This window comes from Natrix helvetica (genome assembly GCF_964273705.1).
Source record: "Natrix helvetica genome assembly, chromosome: 12".
Lineage (NCBI taxonomy): Eukaryota > Metazoa > Chordata > Lepidosauria > Squamata > Natricidae > Natrix > Natrix helvetica.
In genome coordinates, this window is record NC_138556.1 from 13,160,044 (window position 1) to 13,179,450 (window position 19,407).

General features: G+C 45.8%; 1 protein-coding gene across 1 annotated transcript; it reads right to left on the reverse strand.

Moving 5' to 3' along the window:
- Positions 1–519: 519 nt before the first annotated feature.
- On the reverse strand, positions 520–18,140 carry WHAMM (WASP homolog associated with actin, golgi membranes and microtubules). Its single transcript, XM_081964967.1, has 10 exons — positions 17,404–18,140; positions 15,369–15,542; positions 14,030–14,180; positions 12,657–12,826; positions 10,705–10,870; positions 9,081–9,268; positions 8,691–8,777; positions 7,223–7,318; positions 4,552–5,005; positions 520–3,018 (listed from the first exon to the last, which is right to left on the reverse strand). Exons 1-10 carry the CDS (start codon positions 18,025–18,027, stop codon positions 2,720–2,722), a joined length of 2,409 nt encoding a protein of 802 aa, XP_081821093.1. The 5' UTR covers positions 18,028–18,140; the 3' UTR covers positions 520–2,719.
- Between the last annotated feature and the right edge of the window lie 1,267 nt (positions 18,141–19,407).

Here is a 19,407-nt window from a genome sequence, read left to right on the forward strand (position 1 = left end):
TTTACCCACCTCGGAAGGATGGAAAGCTGAGTCAACCTTGAGCCTGGTGAGACTCGATCTGCCAACTGCTGGCAGCTGGTGATCAGCAGAAGTAGCCTGCAGTACTGCACTCTAACCACTGCACCATCACGCTCTAAGAGTTAAAATCAGAGATGCTCATGGCCTGATTGAAAAATAGGTATGTAAACTCCACAGAACAATTTACTTCTTATTGCTCACAGGTGGTCCTCAGGTTATGGCCGCTCATTCAGCCACCGTTTGAAGTTACAACAGGGAACTTACGATGGGTCTTGGACTGATTCCTAACGAAGGTAAGCCACCATGAAAGTACCATACGTTGAGTAAATACATTGAGTTGTACATGCAACAAGTAAAATGTCTACGCAGCTGCCAAAAATTCCCAAGGCCTTTAGTAGTGCTTACTCTTGAGTCGATACCCGTACTGCATTTCTCCATCTGAGCATCATGTTTGAAAACTACTATGCCGAGAACAACATAACAACGCATGATTCCAGGGTCTTCAAAGATCAAAAGTTTATCGCTGACAATGTAAAAGAGCATCAAATTAATACGTTTTAACCATATTAGATCTTAAAAGTGATTATTGGTGTACATTTTCTGGGGGTCAATTTAGAAACAAATACATTATCCTTCACATTATGAATGGGGGGGAAAAGTTTACATTTGAAAAGATCTGAAAGGATTTTCTATCCAAGTTAAATTGGAAAGCTATATTTATTACAAGAGAAATCCTTTAAAATTAACTTTAAAACCCATGTCTGTTTTAGAAAGTGGTCAAAGAGAATGTTTTCCCCCCCTCCCCCCATTATTGCTGTCTCCACGTTTTTAGCAAAAGAGATTATGAGAGCTACAGTTGAAAACTATCTTAAGGTCTGAAAGCTGTGATGGCGAACCTATGGCATGCGTGCCAGAGATGGCACGCAAAGCCCTCTCTATGGGCACGAATGCCATCGCCAGCTGCTCTTCTGGTTTCTGGTATGCACATGTGTGCCAGCCAGCTGGTCTTTGTGTGTGCTGGTGTCCCAGAAACGTGAAGACCAGCTGGCTGGTGTGCATGCACTCTTTGCACCTGGTCTTTGGGCTCTCTGGCATGTGCAAAGACAACCTGGCTGGTGCGCATGCATGCGCCGGAAACCCAAAGATCAAGTCTTCAGGTTTTCGGGGCTTTGGCGCACACACGCATTCCAGTTTGGGCACTTGATGCCGAAAAGATTCGCCATCACTGGTCTAGAAGTTCAGTAGTCCCTCTTATAGATTAGAATCCTCGAGGGATACAAACCGACCTGTGTTATAACACTCCATTGGAAAACGGTTAGTTTTACAATCATTGGTTTTTGGGGTGCGTTAGAAATACTGCTAATTTTAAAAGGATTAAGAATCCATTTTAAGCCTTCCGGTACAAGTTAACACCGGCATTGGGTACAGATGGGAAACCAGAGATCCTGTAGGAAAGTCCCGACCCAATCATCTTGGGAACATCCAAGAATACATTTCACCAAAGAAAAGAGATTTCATGTTTGGCACATTGGCGGGGCCATAGAAATGTGACACACGGCCAAAGAGTCTGCCATCTTTTCTGACATGGAGTGAAGTTGAAGTTCGTTTTGGACACATCTTGTTTAAGACTCTGGCCGTGGCAGATAAAGCATTAAATTAAATGAATACGTTCTTTCTTATCTCAGCCAATATTCCTAACCAGTGGGATGGCGGGGAAGGTAATGAAAAGGGAATCTGGCAAGTGCAATAAGCCTGATGCAAATAGGACCCCGTTCCTTCGTTGAGGCTGCCACGTATAATGTGTAGACACTTCAGCATGACTCCTGGTGTGGTGACATCCAGGCACGTCGTCCAGCTCAGGAGGCCTTGCTTTCAGCAGCCCCAGAGGGTCCTAGAACTCGTCCCCTCAATCGCTCTCCCCTGAGCTATTATTTTTCATGATCTGAACTTTGTGCGGAGACAAAACCGTTCTTTTTTATGGATGCAGATCCTAAGTACAGGCAGATATTTCTCTCTCTGGGCACAATGAGAATATGTATCTGCTGAACAAACCTCTGCATTGGTGACAGGAAGGGCATCTGGCCAGGAAACACACTGCTAGCTCCATTCAGTTGCCCAACCTCCACCCCGCAAGGGATTATGGGGTCGTTAAATGATGATGATGATGATCACATTGCTGGCTCATATTGTCCTTGTGGTTGACAAGGGCACCCAATGCCTCCCACCTATATTACCATATATACATGCACGCATGAGCTCACCCGCTGCTCATGCAAGTGATAACGGGTGCGCGCACATGTGTTTGCCAGCTGTTTCTGCAGCCCAGTTGCAAACTCCTCCTAGCCCACTAGCAGGCCGTAGCCCCACTCAGGTGGAGGACTTCTCCTCTAAGGAGTGCCGATTCCCTTGCAAAAAGAGAAGGAAAGAAAACGTGCAAACTTCAAAGCATAAAACTCGCTGTCAGTAAAGGACGTGTCTTAAATTTACTCAACCACTTGGAAACTTCTGACGTCGATCAAGGAGCATTTCCCACACTTCTTCAGCCGCTCCTAAACTCCAGAGTGTTGCTAACAATTCTGAGATACCCGATTCATGCAGGACGTTAGCCAACCTGTTGGGCTCCAGACCACTCTTCCTGTTTGGCATTTCTGTACGGTTAGCTGTCTTCTCACTCAATGCCTCCTGAGCTTCCGGCCAAGTGTTAACTGTTCCATTCTTCATTGCTGCAGTCTCCATTTTCATCGTCGTCGGAGTCAGCCGAGACCTTCTTAATCCTCTGGATGGCTGCCTTGATGCTCTGCTCCAGCTCGCTGCCCAAACTCTTCGCGCCGCCTTCCTTGGGCTCTTGACTGACCTTCCGTAGTTTAACCCCCTGCCTAATGGCGGCTAGAATGCTGTCGTTGAGGGAGTTGCCACCGGAGGGCGCCTGTTGGGTCAGTTCCACTTTGCGGAGGAGGACTTCCCCACGCTTGAGGGAAGCCAAGACCTCATCCATGGTCCCTGAGGCAGAACAAGTTAAAACATAAATTTTGGGCTTCAGTTGTGGTGGTGAAGTTGAGGACTATATGGTGTGTGTGTGTGTGTGTGTGTGTGTATTGGCATTCTTTTTTTTTTTACTACTGGTTCTGTGGGCATAGCTTTGTGGGCATGGCAGTAGAAGGGGAAGGATACTGTAAAATCCCCATTCCCTCCCCACTCCAGGGAAAGGATACTGTAAAATCCCCATTCCCTTCCCACTCCAGGGGAAGGATACTGTAAAATCCCCATTCCCTCCCCACTCTAGGGGAAGGATACTGCAAAATCTCCATTCCCTCCCCACTCCAGGGAAAGGATACTGTAAAATCCCCATTCCCTCCCCACTCTAGGGGAAGGATACTGTAAAATCCCCATTCCCTTCCCACTCCAGGGGAAGGATACTGTAAAATCCCCATTCCCTTCCCACTCCAGGGGAAGGATACTGCAAAATCCCCATTCCCTCCCCACTCCAGGGAAAGGATACTGTAAAATCTCCATTCCCTCCCCACTCCAGGGGAAGGATACTGCAAAATCTCCATTCCCTCCCCACTCCAGGAGGAAGGATACTGTAAAATCTCCATTCCCTCCCCACTCCAGGGGAAGGATACTGTAAAATCTCCATTCCCTCCCCACTCCAGGGGAAGGATACTGCAAAATCTCCATTCCCTCCCCACTCCAGGGGAAGGATACTGTAAAATCTCCATTCCCTCCCCACTCCAGGGGAAGGATACTGTAAAATCTCCATTCCCTCCCCACTCCAGGGGAAGGATACTGCAAAATCTCCATTCCCTCCCCACTCCAGGAGGAAGGATACTGTAAAATCTCCATTCCCTCCCCACTCCAGGGGAAGGATACTGTAAAATCTCCATTCCCTCCCCACTCCAGGGGAAGGATACTGCAAAATCTCCATTCCCTCCCCACTCCAGAGGAAGGATACTGCAAAATCCCCATTCCCTCCCCACTCCAGGGGAAGGATACTGCAAAATCTCCATTCCCTCCCCACTCCAGAGGAAGGATACTGCAAAATCCCCATTCCCTCCCCACTCCAGGGGAAGGATACTGCAAAATCTCCATTCCCTACTCCAGGGGAAGGATACTGCAAAATCTCCATTCCCTCCCCACTCCAGAGGAAGGCCACTGTAAAATCTCCATTCCCTCCCCACCCCAGAGGAAGGATACTGTAAAATCTCCATTCCCTCCCCACTCCAGGGGAAGGATACTGTAAAATCTCCATTCCCTCCCCACTCCAGAGGAAGGATACTGCAAAATCCCCATTTCCTCCCAATCAGTTGGGACTCGGGAGGCAGAGAATAGATGGGGGCAGAGTCATCCAGAGGTGGTGTTTACCGGTTCTCCAAACTACTCAAAATTTCTGCTATTGGTTCTCCAGAACTGGTCAGAACCTACTGAATGCCACCTCTGAACATATTGTATGTGGCTATATGCTTGGAGTAGGATTCCCCCCCCCCCGGTGTGTTTGTGTGTGTATGTAAGAAAAAGAGCACTCTGTCTCTTTACCTGTGCAATTCTTGGTTGGGCATCTGGATGCAGCATCTGCTTTCTCCAAGGAAGAACTTCCTTTAGCTGAGCCTTCACACACAAGAGCCCGTGGTTTATCTTGGGCTCCTGCGCTTTTTAGGCAAACAGTCTGGACACTTGGTGGTAGGGGTGGAGGTGGGGGTGGAAGAGGAGGTGGAGGTGGGGGCACAGGTGCTTCCACGCCTTCCTTAGGAGGTTCTGGCCCATGCGGTGGTGCAAAAATCTGGATGGGAAGATCTCTGGGAGGCTTCTGAGACGATGCTTTGGAAGTCCTGACTTGGGTCAAATGGGCATTCCTGGATTGCTTGGCAGCTGGACCTTTTCTTGTTGGACCAGCTTGTGGAGGAACGGTTGGAGGTCGTCTCAGTCCAGCCTGCTTGGAGTTGACGGGCTGAGAGCGGGAAGTCTTCAGCACAAACTGTGCAGGGCATTTCTGCAAGGTGAGAAGACATCCGTTTTGAAAACAGCAGGTGAGCTGACTGCAATTCATCCACTGTGGCTGTCAATCCCTTGGACGCCCCAAAGCTGCTTTTTCCAAAAGGCAATGGAACTTTCTGGGTTTTTTCCTCCTTTGAAACATTTTGTTTCTCATCCAAGAAGATTCTTCAATGAATCGAAGAGTTGAGAATTGAAGGATCTTCTTGGATGGGAGCTGAAACCTTTTCAAGGCAACAAACCAAGACACTCCAGTTGCCTTTTGGAAAAGCACTTGGATGATTGAGAATCTCTATAGACAGACACATAGGCATGTTTTCCATATCCCATGGTGTTCTAAGATAGGGGTCTCCAACCAGTGGTGGGTTTCAAATTTTTTTAGAAGCTGTTCTGTAGGTGTGGCCTGCTTAGTGGGAGTGGCTTGCCGGCCATGTGACCGGGTGGGAGTGGCCAACTTGTAAAACGCTCTTGCTTAGCAACCAAAATGTTGGCTCAGAAACTCTGGCATTTGAAGTGTGCAAGTCTTAAAGCTGTCAAGTTACAAGACCCTTGCACCCCTAACCCTTTAGGAAAAAAACCCCAGGGGTGTTCAAACTTGACAGCTTTAAGACTTGTGGACTTCAACTCCCAGAATTCCTCCTTCAGTCATGTTGGCTCAAGAACTCTGGCACTGAAGCACGCAAGTCTTAAAGCTGTCAAGTTACAAGACCCTTGCACCCCTAACCCTTTAGGAAAAAAACCCCCAGGGGTGTTCAAACTTGACAGCTTTAAGACTTGTGGACTTCAACTCCCAGAATTCCTCCTCTCGCTCTTCATCTTGATGATGTGTGGACGGGCGGAGGGAGGGAGATGGAACCGGTTCTAAACGGCACGGTAGATTTGTGGAACCTCTTCTATAGAAGAGGTTAGAACTGGCAGGAACCCACCCCTGTCTCCAACCTTGGCAACTTTAAGCCTGGCGGACTTCAACTCCCAGAATTCCCCAGTCAGCTTTTGGGAGCTGAAGTCTGCCAGGCTTTATTCTGACCCAGGCTTCCTTAGAAAGCAAGAAGCAGAGTCTTGGTCCCTGTAAAACCTCTTTTATGTACATAACTGTGAATTCCTTTCATTCACAGTCAGCAAGGCTTACCAAACAGTCTTTCAGAGGAATGTTTATCAACACGAAACTTATCTCGTTTGAAGAGCTGCCAAATAACTAGTTTCCAAATGTGGGGTAAGGCAACACTTGGCACAGAGTCTCTTAAAGTAAAAAGAGAACTTTCCACTCTTGAACCGACCAAAGGAACAAATTGTTTCCTGCAAAAGCCCCCTCCCAGTTCGCTCCTCTTTTGTTCCCTATGGGAGGGGCGAATCACCTCCAAGGTGTGGCTTTACTCCCAAGTCGACTCTGCTTTCTTAGTTGTTCTTGTCTTCTGGCAGCTCTGCACATGCGCACACTGGGAACAGGCTCCAGCTGTTCCTCTGCCTCACTGCTGTCTTGCTCCCTCTCTGCCTCTGATGCAGAGCCTCGTCTGAGCTTTCCTCAACCCCCAGGATTGCCCTATGTTCCTCCCTAACCTCCTCACTGTCCGACTCTGCTGCCAGCTCCGCTGGCTGCCGGCGGGCCACAACAGGCTTAAAGTTGCCAAGGTTTGACACCCTGATTTAATAGTCATGATGGTCTTCACATAACATCTTCAGCCAGCTCAGTGAAAGGCCTAACAGTGTCGTTTGTTTCAACACGTGTAGCTGGATGAATGTTAAACCTTGGTGAGATTTCTCTCGGATTCTTTCAACCCAGCCCTGTCTGTTTAGTTTATGACTTGGTGTACATAACAGCAAACTAGGTGGAGTTTCAATCTGTTCTAGCAAGTCTCTTATTTAGATTTATATCTAGAGGGCGTGACAGCAACCCTGCAGCAAAAAGCTCATGACCAACACCATCACCACTGTTTTAAACCAGGAGTTTTTAAAATAGAAACAGGAGCTTCATCGTTTTCCCCTACAGGCCCCTTCCGTTGTGCTTTCATTCTTTCCCAGACCACAGAAGCAGAATTGCGTCAAGGTGACACTGATTAAATTCTGTGCAAACCCTACTGGTGCCCTCTTTGCGGTTGCTAAATCCAGAGCTGTTATCTCATGATTGATGTTGTCCTTGTGGCTAACCGGGCCGGACCCATAATAATCAGTCCTCGTTTCTGCCAGAGTGCTGAGGAACAAGATAAATGGTACTTGCCTCCTTGAATGATTTCAGCCTCTCCAGAGTTTTCTGCCGCTCTTCCTTTATCCAGGCTTTTTTCTTTTTCTCGTCTTCTTTTCTCTTCTCTCTTTTCTGCAGTTTGAATGACAACCTTTAATGCACACGCATAGGACTCTATTTCCAGTGCAACTAAGTAGCTTTGAACAGTGCCAAATGGCCGGGGGCCTGATAACAGATTGCCTAAATCAGGGGTCGGCAACCTTAAACACTCAAAGAGCCACAAAGGTCCTAAACTGAAGCCCCCTGTTCAATTCTGGAGCTGACCAGAAGTCTGGTTCTCCCACCATAGAGCCTCCTCATAGCACGGCGTCCTTTTTCCTCTACCTGTCCTAACCAAAAACCCTAACACTAACCCTATCAATTGTGGAGCTGACCAGCGACAGGGAGCTGCAGCAGAGGGATGAAAGAGCCACATGCGGTTCCTGAGCCATGGGGGAGGAAAGAGGAGAGGAGAGGAGAGACGAGAAGAGAAGATGAGAGGAGAGAAGAGAAGAGAAGAGAGGAGAGGAGAGAAGTGAAGAGAAGAGAAGTGAAGAGAAGAGAGAAGAAGAGAAGAGAGAAGAGAAGAGAGAAGAGAAGTGAAGAGAAGAGAGAAGAGAGAAGAGAAGAGAGAAGAGAAGTGAAGTGAAGAGAGAAGAGAAGAGAAGTGAAGAGAAGAGAGAAGAGAAGAGAGAAGTGAAGAGAAGAGAAGAGAGAAGAGAAGTGAAGAGAAGAGAGGAGAGGAGAGGAGAGAAGAGAGAAGAGCGGAGAGGAGAGGAGATGAGAGAGAAGAGAAGAGAAGAGAAGAGAAGAGAAGAGAAGAGAAGAGAAGAGAAGAGAAGAAATGAAATTATGGGTATTGTGCAGTATTTCTGATCTGATTTCCAAAAACTGCTCTGGAGTCCTAACTCCAGTGTGCCACACCTGAACCCGAGTGCCACACCTGAAAGCAGCTGTGAAAGGTAGATGTGCAATCCCAGGAAAAGGTGTGGCTGTTTTAAGGAGTTCTAGACAGTTGCTATATTTGCAATCTTGCACGAAGCATTTTTTTTAAAAAAGTGCGGCCCAGCCCTATAATTCATATAGAATTAATTATGAGCCCACATAAATACTTCTTCCTTTAACAGTTGGTTACCTTGTTTAGATTCTCGTTTATTAGTCTGAGACCATACATAAATGTTATTATTATGGTGATGGTGGTGTTAAAGAGTTTCCCATGCGATTCACCCACTTATGTGCGAGGGGAACGTTCACCTTCACAGCTTTCAACTAATTAGATGTGTTTCTGGTTTTGAAATAGCAGTAGCCACCTTGTATTATGAGGGCTACCTCACGAGGGCTACCTAGACTGCCTTCAAAATAAACTAAGATGCTGGGAACGAAGAACAATTCCACATGTTATTGACCCACACTGTTACAACTAGAAACAGAACGCTCCTTCTACTTTCCACTTCTTCATACATACAATCTGGATGATGTGATGCTGTTGGAAGTAGCGCGTGCTTTCCTGGGCCTGCTGTATCCTCAAGCGCCGGCTCTCTTCGCATTGGTCCTAAGAGGAAAGAAATCGGCGCATAAATTCCACTAGCCGAAAACTGAGGATTCAGGCAGAAATCAAATCCGTTGAATCAGAACATTCGATTCAAAGCTTTCCCACTTTCTGCTGAACTTTCTTTAAAAAGGACAATTCAAGCCCCTTGAAAAGGATTGTGGTGGGGGAGACGTAACTTAGCATCCTTGGCAAATAAAGGTCGACCTTCTCCCCCAACATGGAATGTTTTCGGATGCCGTCTGAGGTGGCATATATAACAATGCAGTGCCCACAAACTCGTAAAGACTTTTCTGGACCAGTTACCTTCTTGTTCCTGAGATAAGCTCTCCTGGAGCAGATAATGCCCCGTTTTGTCTCCAGCTGCTGCGTCTTCTGCCTGAGCTGCGTCACTTCAGAGGAAGAGGCACGGCTTGTTTCCAGGGCCTGATGCATGGCTTCCAATTCCTCAGAGTTTTCACAGGTGTCATAATAAATGACTTCATCCTGGATCTCTACGGAAGAGGGGGCAAGGATTTCAGTGAGTAAAATATGCGACCCGCTTCTTTTACCGGCTTTACTGCCTTGCTAGAAAACTCAGGCATTGACTAAGAGGGAACACTTGGAGAAGCATCAGTTGAAGACTTGGGGTGTAGGGTGAGCAACCAGAAGTCTTTTAAGATCCACTAATAGAGTAACCGGAGGGACGGGGGGGCTCAGTGGCTAAGACGCTGAGCTCGTCAATCAGAAAGGTCAGCAGTTCAGCAGTTCGAATCCCTAGCGCCGCGTAACGGAGTCAGCTCCTATTACTTGCCCCAGCTTCTGCCAACCTAGCAGTTCCAAAGCATGTAAAAATGCAAGTAGAAAAATAGGAACCACCTTTGGTGGGAAGATAACAGTGTTCCGTGCGCTTTTGGCGTTTAGTCATGCCGGTCACATGACCACGGAGACGTCTTCGGACAGCCCTGGCTCTTTGGCTTTCAAACGGAAGGAAGGAAGGAAGGAAGGAAGGAAGGAAGGAAGGAAGGAAGGAAGGAAGGAAGGAAGGAAGGAAGGAAGGAAGGACAACTGCAATAGCACTTAGACTTCTATACCGCTTCACAGTGCTTTCCAGCCCCCTCTAAGCGGTTTACAGAATCAGCCTCTTGCCCCCAACAATCTGGGTCCTCATTTTACCCACCTCGGATGGATGGAAGGCTGAGTCAACCTTGAGCCTGGTGAGACTCGAACTGCCAAATCGCAGGCAGAAGTACCCTGCAGTACTGCACTCTAACCACTGGGCCACCAGAGCTCACAATCAGATTTGTTTTGTTTGTTGCTACATTCTGATAGTATTAGTAATACCTGGGGAATTTTCATCTATGGAGATTCTCAATCATCCAGACCATGGTTGTCCCAAAGGTGTGTTTTCCCAAAAGGCAGCTGGATTTTCTTGGGCTTTTTTTTTCCCCCTTGAGAACTTTTCACTTCTCATCCAAGAAGCTTCTTCAGTTTTGAAACTTCTTGGATGAGAAGCGAAATGTTTTCAAAGGGAAAAAAACAACAATCCCCCCAAGAACGTCCAGTTGTCTTTTGAAAAAGCATTTTGGGACCTGGGAACTTAGATCGTGCGGTGGTTTAAAGGCAGGGCTATAATTAACAGAACGAAAAATTAAAAGCCTTCTCCTTTTTTGTAGTTTTTTTTAACAATGATTTTTTAAAAAGAATTATTTAAACTTGGAAGAGTCAGATTTAAATGGGGGATTCTGCAGGAAAATGTTGCCTATTTCCCAGTGCAATTTTCTCTGACGTGTTTTTTCCAAGCCTTTATCCTCCCTCCTCAATAAATGAATTTATTGCATCGCAGAACTTGGAGAAATGGAAGAATTCTCCTGTTTTAATCCAGCACTAACAAGAAATAGCCCGGTTCAGATGAAAATGCAAGGCAATGTATCCTGCCTTCAGTCCTCACCCTTCATTTGCCTCTTCAGCGTCTCCAGCTGGGTAACAAGCAACATCTCTTCATTCTTCAGTATTTCAAACTGTACCTCGTACAGCTCCAACTGGGTTTCATAATATTCCAGTTCCAGTTTTTCCACTTGAGCCACGTCATTTTTCTGCTCGCTGAATGTCTCCATCTTAGGAAGTTTGGGAAACAAAACAGGAAATGTGGTTAAGGCTACAAATATAGAATAGAATAGAATAAGGAATAGAATAGAATAAGGAATAGAATATAGAATAGAATAGAATAAGTATGAATAGAATAGAATAAGAATGAATAGAATATAGAATAGAATAGAGAACAGAATAGAATAAGAATGAATAGAATAGAATAGAATAAGGAATAGAATAGAATAAGAATGAATAGAATAGAGAATAGAATAGAATAGAATATAGAATAGAATAGAATAGAATAGAATAGAATAAGGAACAGAATAGAATAAGAATGAATAGAATAGAATAGAATAAGGAATAGAATAGAATAAGAATGAATAGAATAGAGAATAGAATAGGATAGAATAGAATAAGGAATAGAATAGAATAGAATAAGGAATAGAGTAGAATAGAGTAAGGAATAGAATACGAATGAATAGAATAGAGAATAGAATAGAGAATAGAATAGAATAAGAATGAATAGAATAGAATAAGGAATAGAATAGAATAAGAATGAATAGAATAGAATAGAATAAGGAATAGAATAGAATTAGAATAGAATAAGGAATAGAATAAGAATGAATAGAATAGAGAATAGAACAGAATAGAGAATAGAATAGAATAGAGAATAGATTAGAATAGATTAGATTAGAATAGAATAGAATAGAATAGAATAGAATAGAATAAGGAATAGAATAGAATAGAATTCTTTATTGGCCAAGTGTGATTGGACACACAAGGAATTTGTCTTTGGTGCAGATGCTCTCAGTGTACATAAGAAGAATAAAAATACATTCATCAAGAATCATAAGATACAACACTGTTTTCCAATGCTATTACAGCAAGTGGACACTCTCTCTCAGTCTGCCTCAAAGCCTGTTGAATTGGCCAGAGCCTGGATGCGTAGGATGGAGTGGTGAGGTGGCTTAGAGGTGGAGCTCTTGCCTTAACAATCAGGAGGCTGTGATCCTAGGGAGAGGCTGATATTTCTCTCTCTGGGCACCATGAGAATATATCTGCTGGAAAAAAAACCTCCACATTGGCAACAGGAAGGGCACCCAGTGTTCTGACCTAGCTTTCCATAGAGCATGAAGCAAACTCCTTGTCCCGGCAAAACCCCCTTTTATTAATTGACTGTGGATTCTGCTCATTCACTTCCAACAAGGGAGGATTTACAGTCACAGACCTTATCTGGCTTGGAGAGCTGCCAGGCCGATATCTGCAGAACCTGGCAAGGAGTCTTGGAGAGTCACGAACCAATTAAGCGAATTAATTGTCTCCTGCAAACTCCACTCCCCTTCTGCTCCTCTTTTATTCCCTCTGGGAGGGGCCATTCATTGCCCACATGTGGCCTTCCTCCCAAGTCGACCCCTTTTCTTTAGCTGTTCCCTTCATCTGGCAACTCTGCGCATGTGCACACTGGTAACAGGCTCCAGCTGTTCGTCTGCCTCACTGATGTCTGACTCTGAAGGCAGCTGATAACTGGCATATGGCCCTGGCCCCCTCTCTGTCTCCGACCCAGAGCCCTCATCACAGCCTTTCCCAGACTCCAGGACTGGCCCATGTTCCTCCCCAACCTCCTCACTGTCCAAATCTGCTGCCAGCTCTGCTGCCCATTGGCGGGCCACAACATCCAGCCAGTAAACATTTGGCTCCAGTCAGTTGCCCAGTCTCCACCCTGCAATAAGAGATTATGGGGCCTTTAAAAGACGATGATGATGATGGGTGCATATGACAGAGGGGAACAGGGAGTGGGAGATATAGCCTTACCTGCTTTCTGATGTCGACTCTTTTGTGTTTCAGGCACAATTCTCTTGCTCTCATATGCTGAAGGCTTTCTTTTGCTAGGAGATATTTTAAGTTTTCTAATCTTGGAGAAGCAGAGGCCCAAGCAGCTGGGCCAAATCGCTTCTGATCTTGCTCCATCTGTTTGTGCATTGCTGGTGAACAAGAACCCAAAATAAAGAAGAAGTAAGCATTGAGATGGCTAAGAAGAACCTTGCACTTCCTTCTCCAGGCAAAGGAAAGAATGTTTGAGTTATATAAAACGGGAGAGAATACATGGCCCAATAACTACTCTAAACGACTCTTAAGAATTCATTTTAAACATTAGCCATGAATGGAATATACAAAAAGATAAAGTCAAAGAACAGGAGGCAGACCCAGAAGACAATGGAAAGGCAACATCAAAGAGAAACTACAACAACGTCAATTAACAGTGGTTGAGGCCACAAGAAGGGCAAGAAGCAGAACTTTGCATCAAGGAGGAGGATGCAAGAAGAGGAAGGAGGAGGAGGAAGAGAGGAAGAGAAGGAAGAGGAAGGAGGAGGAGGAAGAGAAGGAGGAGGAAAGAGGAGAAAAGGAGGAGGAGGAGAAAAGGAGGAGAAAAGGAGAAGGAGGAGGAAGAGGAAGGAGAAGGAAGAAGAGGGAGGAGGGGGAAGGAGGAGGAAGAAAGAAGGAGGAGGAGGAAGAGGAGGAGGACAAGAAGAAAAGGAGGAGGAAGAAAAAGAAGGAGGAAGAAAAGCAGAAGGAAGAAGACAAAGGAGGATGAAGCACAGGGGAAGAGAAGGAGGAAGAAGGAAGAGGAGAAAAGGAGGAGGAGAAGAAAAGAAGGAGGAGAAGAAGAAAAGAAGAGGAAGGAGAAGGAAGAGGAGGGAAGAGGAGGAAGAAGAGGGAGGAGGGGGAAGGAGGGGGAGGAAGGAGGAGGAGAAAAGGAGGTGAGGAGGAGGAGGAAGAAAAAGGAGGAAGAGAAAGGAGAAAGAAGACGGAGGATGAAGCAGAGGGGAAGAGAAGGAGGAGGAAGGAAGAGGAGAAAGGAGGAGGAGGAGAAAAGGAGCAGGAGAAGAAAAAAAGAGGAAGGAGAAGGAAGAAGAGGGAAGAGGAGGAAGAAAGAGCAGAAGAGAAGGAGGTGGATGGAACTAGGAGTTGCCGAGGAAAGGAATTATTACAAATTGCTAAGGAATGGAGCATCTCTTGATTTTATTCTATTTAGGAGAAGGTAGGCAAAAGATTCCAAAAGCACTGATTTCCCCTTATACCCTCTTTTGGGTTGTACCTCCTTTCCTATCCTGGCCTCTACTGCCACCAAGGCCACCACTTTAGATGTTCTCAACGAAAGCCTTCTTTGCTTGTTCCTGGCTCACCTGCGAGCGCAGTCACGGTTTCCTTGAAGTAGCCCACGGTGATGTTTTGAATGGAGCACACAGCTTCCTCGGCCTGATCCGTCCACTCCTTGGCCTCCTTCTGCAAAGCTTCTACCCTCTTGGGGCCCAGCCGGTCAGCTTGCAAGGATTTCTGCAAAGAGAGACATTTTTAACACCTCTGGTCAAACCGGTGTCGGTCCTCAGTCCCCATAACCAAGGGGCTGCTTCACTTAGAATCTGCATTCATCTTTGGAGGCAGCTCCACTCATCCCTGTGTCTTTTTAGAATAGAATAGAATTCTTTATAGGCCAAGTGTGATTGGACACACAAGGAATTTGCCTTTGGTGCATCTCAGTGTACATAAAAGGAAAGATACATTCGTCATGAATCATAAGGAACAACACTTAATGTTGGGTACAAATAAGCAATCAAGTCATGCTAGGAAACCATCAATATAAACCATAAGGATACAAGCAACAGAGTTACAGTCTTGCAGTCATAAGTGGGAGGAGATGGGTGATAAGAACGATGGGAAGATTAATAGTAATGCAGACTTAATAAATAGTTTGACGGTGTTGAGGGAATTATTTGTTTAGCAGAGTGATGGCATTCGGGGGGAAAACTGTCTTTGTGTCTAGTTGTCTTGGTGTTCAATGCTCTATAGCATCGTTTGGAGGGTAGGCGTTGAAACAATTTATGTCCAGGGTGTCAGGGGGTCTGTAAATATTTTCACAGCCCTCTTTTTGACTCGTGCAGTGTACAGGTCCTCAATGGAAAGCAGTTGGTAGTCATTGTTTTTTCTGCAGTATAAATCAGTAAAGAAACACACTATGCTTTTAATGCACTGGAGTGTCACAGGTGCCTCCCCCTGGCTGTAAAAAATACTCATTTTGGATTTTGTTAATAATACCAAGCCGCTCGATTTTCCAATGTTAGAAAATGCAAGTTCTTCCACTGTGTCTAGGGGATTTTAAACATTGTCCCACACATGGTTTGCGAATGGTAGACGAGGCTAGTAAGATTGTAACACAGGAAATAAGCAAACAATAATAGCTCCTAAAAGCCCTATCGAATTAGAATATAGTTTTATACTGAGGTTTGTGATGCTTTATAGCTTCCCTGGGGAAGGGTCTTCTTGTTCTGGTGTGCAGTAGTCTATAGCGTCGTTTTGAAGTGGTGTAGGGTTTCCTGCCTAAGCAGGGGGTTGGTTTAGAAGACCTCCAAGGTCCCTTCCAACTCTGTTTTTCTATTCTATTCTAAATTTGTACATCCTTAAGTCTTGGAATATGGTGTTATTATTATTATTATTATTTTTGAAAGAGTAGAAAGCGAAACTTACCAGAATCTCAAGTCTATATAAGGTGGCCAGTTCTCTCATGTCTCGGAACGGTAACAATAAATATTGATAGAATTCAGTTGCCACGGTGACCAGCTCCAGATAAGCTTCATCTTCCTCCTTGTACAACTCCATTAAATCTACCAGCTTATCAGCATCTTTGTGCTTGTGAAGAACCTACCAAGACGACAATAAAGAGAATTTATTTGGGAATGTGAGAATTAACCAGCAGTTTTCCTCTTTGCAAGGGAGGCTGGATACTGAGGTTGAAGGAGGAGGCAGTTTGCTCTGCTCTTCCTGCCTTGCTAACTTTTCACAGGCATGGAAAATCTAACAGGGAGAAGATACCATAGAAGTTCAAATAAAGCTGTAAACAAAGTTAAGATTCTCCCTCGTTCTCGCTCAGCCCTTCCCCGAGAAGGTTGCCTCCTGTGTCGAAAACTGGCAAGGGACTCCAGACAGTAAAAGAATCTTTTGACATTAACCAAGATGGGGTTCTTGCCAGCAAAGAGAAGGGACTGCCCACTGAAAGAACAGATGATGTCCATGGTTTATAGCAGGGGTCTCCAACCTTGGCGACTTTAAGACTTGTGGACTTCAACTCCCAGAATTCCTCTTAAAGTTGCCAAGGTTGGAGACCCCAGCCGTTGAAGTCCACAAGTCTTAAAGTTGCCAAGGTTGGAGACTCCTGATTTCTAAGGTTCCATGTTCAACAGCAACGTGTCACCAGACCACGAAGCTCCAGAGAAATGTTACTGTTCAAGGAGATGTTCAAAAGATCTCCACATCCAAACCAATCTATCAATTTAGTTGAGGTTGAGCCCATCTGCTGATGGTTGCAGCCCCTCTTCTTTCCCCAAATACTATGCTCTCTCTCCACAAATGCATGTGGATACTGATTAAGGGGAATTAAAATCAAAAGTTACAATGTATGGCTGTGAAAGTTGGACCACAAGAAAGGCTGAGCATCAAAGAATTGAGGACTTTGAACTATGGTGCTGGAGAAGACTCCTACGAGTTCCTTGGATTGCAAGGTGATCAAACCGGTCAGTCCAAGAGGAGATCAACCCTGGCTGCTCTTTAGAAGGCCAGATCCTGAAGAGGAAATTCAAATACTTTGGCCACCTAATGAGAAGGAAGGACTCACTGGAGAAGAGCCTCATGCTGGGAACGATTGAGGGCAAAAGAAGAAGGGGACGACAGAGAATAAGGTGGCTGGATGGAGTCATGGAAGCAGTCGGCGTGAGCTTAAATGGACTCCAGAGGATGGTAGAGGACAGGAAGGCCTGGAGGAATGTGGTCCATGGAGTCACAATGGGTCGGACACGACTTTGCAACTAACAACGACAAAAGTCAAAAGGAACCTGTCCATCAGGGAAGCTGACCTGTGTTCTTAACAAAGGACTTTGACAGGGTTGAAAGTCTTGGGCTTTCTTTGCTTTGGCTTAGCATCTGCTTCGTAAAGGTTGTTTATTATGGCTCATCGCCGTGTTTCTCAAGCTTAGGAATTTAAAGAAGGGCAGACTTCAACTTCCACCGGCTGGGGAGAATTCTGGGAGTTGAACTCCACTCTTTATAGACTTCCCAAAGCTGAGGAACTCTTGGCAAGGGCAAACCGGTAGCACTCCAGAGGTTGCTGAACTACAACGGCTGGCGTCTCTCAGCATTACACAATATTCCTGAGGATGCTGGGAACTGTAGTTCACAGGTCAGCAAATGGCTGTACTGTGCAGCTGGAGGACCCACACAATTATGGCGTGCATAAACGCACCAGCGTGCCTACTGTCTCCATTGATTTGTATTCATTTCTTTGGTTTCTATCCATGTTTATATTTAAACCTGCTCTCTTGCACGTTTGACAAACTAATAAATACAAATACAATACAAATACAAATCTCAGCCGGGTTACTTTAGCCCATCTGGGTAGGGAAAACAAAGCCCACTCCCCCCCTACTACAAGCCTCCCCCTTAAGCCCCTTTTGCGAGTGATGCATTGCGCAACGAACGCGCCCTCTCTGCTCGCCCTTCAATGCCTTACCCCTCTCAAGGTCTCCTTGGCCGCGGTCAGGTGCCCCTTGAGACTTTTCCTCCGGAACTCCTGCAGATTTTCAAAGTACTCCTCCTCCTCCTCCTGATCGTGGGCGAAGAGCGAGTCCAGGAGCGTCTTCCGTCCGCAGACATCCAAGGCCCAGCCGAAGTACGCTTCCAAGCGCCGGCAGAGGGTCTCCAGCTCCGTCTCCCCCAAAACCGGGCAGCTGGGGAACAGCAGCGCCCAGAAACCGCTGGGGCCGCTCAGCGCAGGGGGCAGCGCGGGGAAGCAGGGCTCCAGCTGCTGGTTCAAAGCCGCCAGCTGCCGGTGGACGCCCACCAAGGCCTGCGGGGAGTACAAGCCGGCCCAGCTCAGCCGCTGCTCATCGCCGGCCTCTTCTTCGTCGTCTTCCTCCTCCTCCTCCTCCTTTTCCTCCTTCTTCCCTCCCTCCTTCTCCCCGCCGGCTTCTTCTTGCAAAGTCCGGTTGTGACAAGTCACCGCGAACTTGCTCTCCACGGCGTTCCAAGCCACCAAGAAGCGCAGCTTGTGGGGCGGCTCGGGCTGACCGAAGATGTTTTCCTTGATGGCCACCCAACCCTCCAGGCTGTCCGGCTGCGTCTCCTCCAGCTCCATGGGATGCGCTTTGAAGCCGAGGGGAAGAAAAGGGAAAGCGCTTTCCCACGCGCGATCGGGGAGGTCTCCCCAGCGTTCTAGAACGCTGGGAAAACTTTTGCTTCCCTTCGAACGAAAGAGAAAGTGTCCAGATGACAGCCCGGTTGGTTGGTTGGTTGATTGGCTTCTTCCTCTGACGTCAGAGGGGGTGGAGGGAAACGAGCTTTGAACTCGTGGGGATGCTCCGCATTTGGTCAGCAAATCACGAGTGTTCAGGGCCAGCCCTGGAGAGCTGCCTTTCGAGAGCACTGCCAAAAATGCCTCTTTCTCTCCCCCACCTTTTTTTGGGGGGGGGCGCATGATTTTTTAGGAGGGAAAAGATCTTTAGGATTTCAATAACAACAGCCTCAGCAATTGTGCAAAACTGGGAAGCAGTTTCATTCTTTGCTATCAATTAGTATTTAATGCTCGAGTGGAAATTGGTTCCACTGGGTCTTGGATCAGATTGGAAGGAAAGGGAAAAAATACCCTCCAACCCTAATTGCAAGGGCAATGCTGAATAGAATAGAAATAGAATAGAAATAGAAATAGAATAGAAATAGAATAGAAATAGAATAGAAATAGAATAGAAATAGAATAGAAATAGAATAGAGTAGAGTAGAGTAGAGTAGAGTAGAATAGAATAGAATAGAATAGAATAGAATAGAATAGAATTCTTTATTGGCCAAGTGTGATTGGACACACAAGGAATTCATCTTTGGTGCATGTGCTCTCAGTGTACATAAAAAGAAAAGATACATTTGTCAAGAATCATAAGGTGCAACACTTAATGATAATCATAGGGTACAAATAAGCAATCAGGAAACAATATCACTATAAATCGTAAGGATACAAGCAACAAAGTTACAGTCATAAGTGGGAGGAGATGGTAATAGTAATGCAGCCTTAGTGAATGGTTTGACAGTGTTGAGGGAATTATTTGTTTAGCAGAGTGATGGCATTCTTTTTGACTCGTGCAGAATACAGGTCCTCAGTGAAAGGCAGGTTGGTAGTCACTGTTTTTTCTGCAGTATAAATCAGAAAAAAACCACACTATGCTTTTAATGCACTGGGGTGTCACAGGTGCCTCCCCCTGGCTGTAAAAAATACTCATTTTGGATTTTGTTAATAATACCAAGCCGCTCGATTTTCCAATGTTAGAAAATGCAAGTTCTTCCACCATGTCTAGGGGATTTTAAACATTGTCCCACACATGGTTTGCAAATGGTAGACGAGGCTAGTAAGAGTGTAACATAGGAAATAAGCAAACAATAATAGCTCCTAAAAGCCCAATTGAATTAGAATATAGTTTTATTCTGAGGTTTGTGATGCTTTATAGCTTCCCTGGGGAAGGACTGTGTT

What these genes read in the sequence shown, in the direction of transcription:
- WHAMM (XM_081964967.1), bottom strand. Translation starts at nt 18,027, where the DNA reads ATGGAGCTGGAGGAGACGCAGCCGGACAGCCTGGAGGGTTGGGTGGCC. An exon ending in CCAAGGAGACCTTGAGAGGG is followed by an intron (nt 15,543 to 17,403) that starts GTAAGGCATTGA and finishes TCGTCTTGGTAG; the next exon opens with GTTCTTCACAAGCACAAAGA. An exon ending in CCCAACCAAGAATTGCACAG is followed by an intron (nt 3,019 to 4,551) that starts GTAAAGAGACAG and finishes GTTCTGCCTCAG; the next exon opens with GGACCATGGATGAGGTCTTG.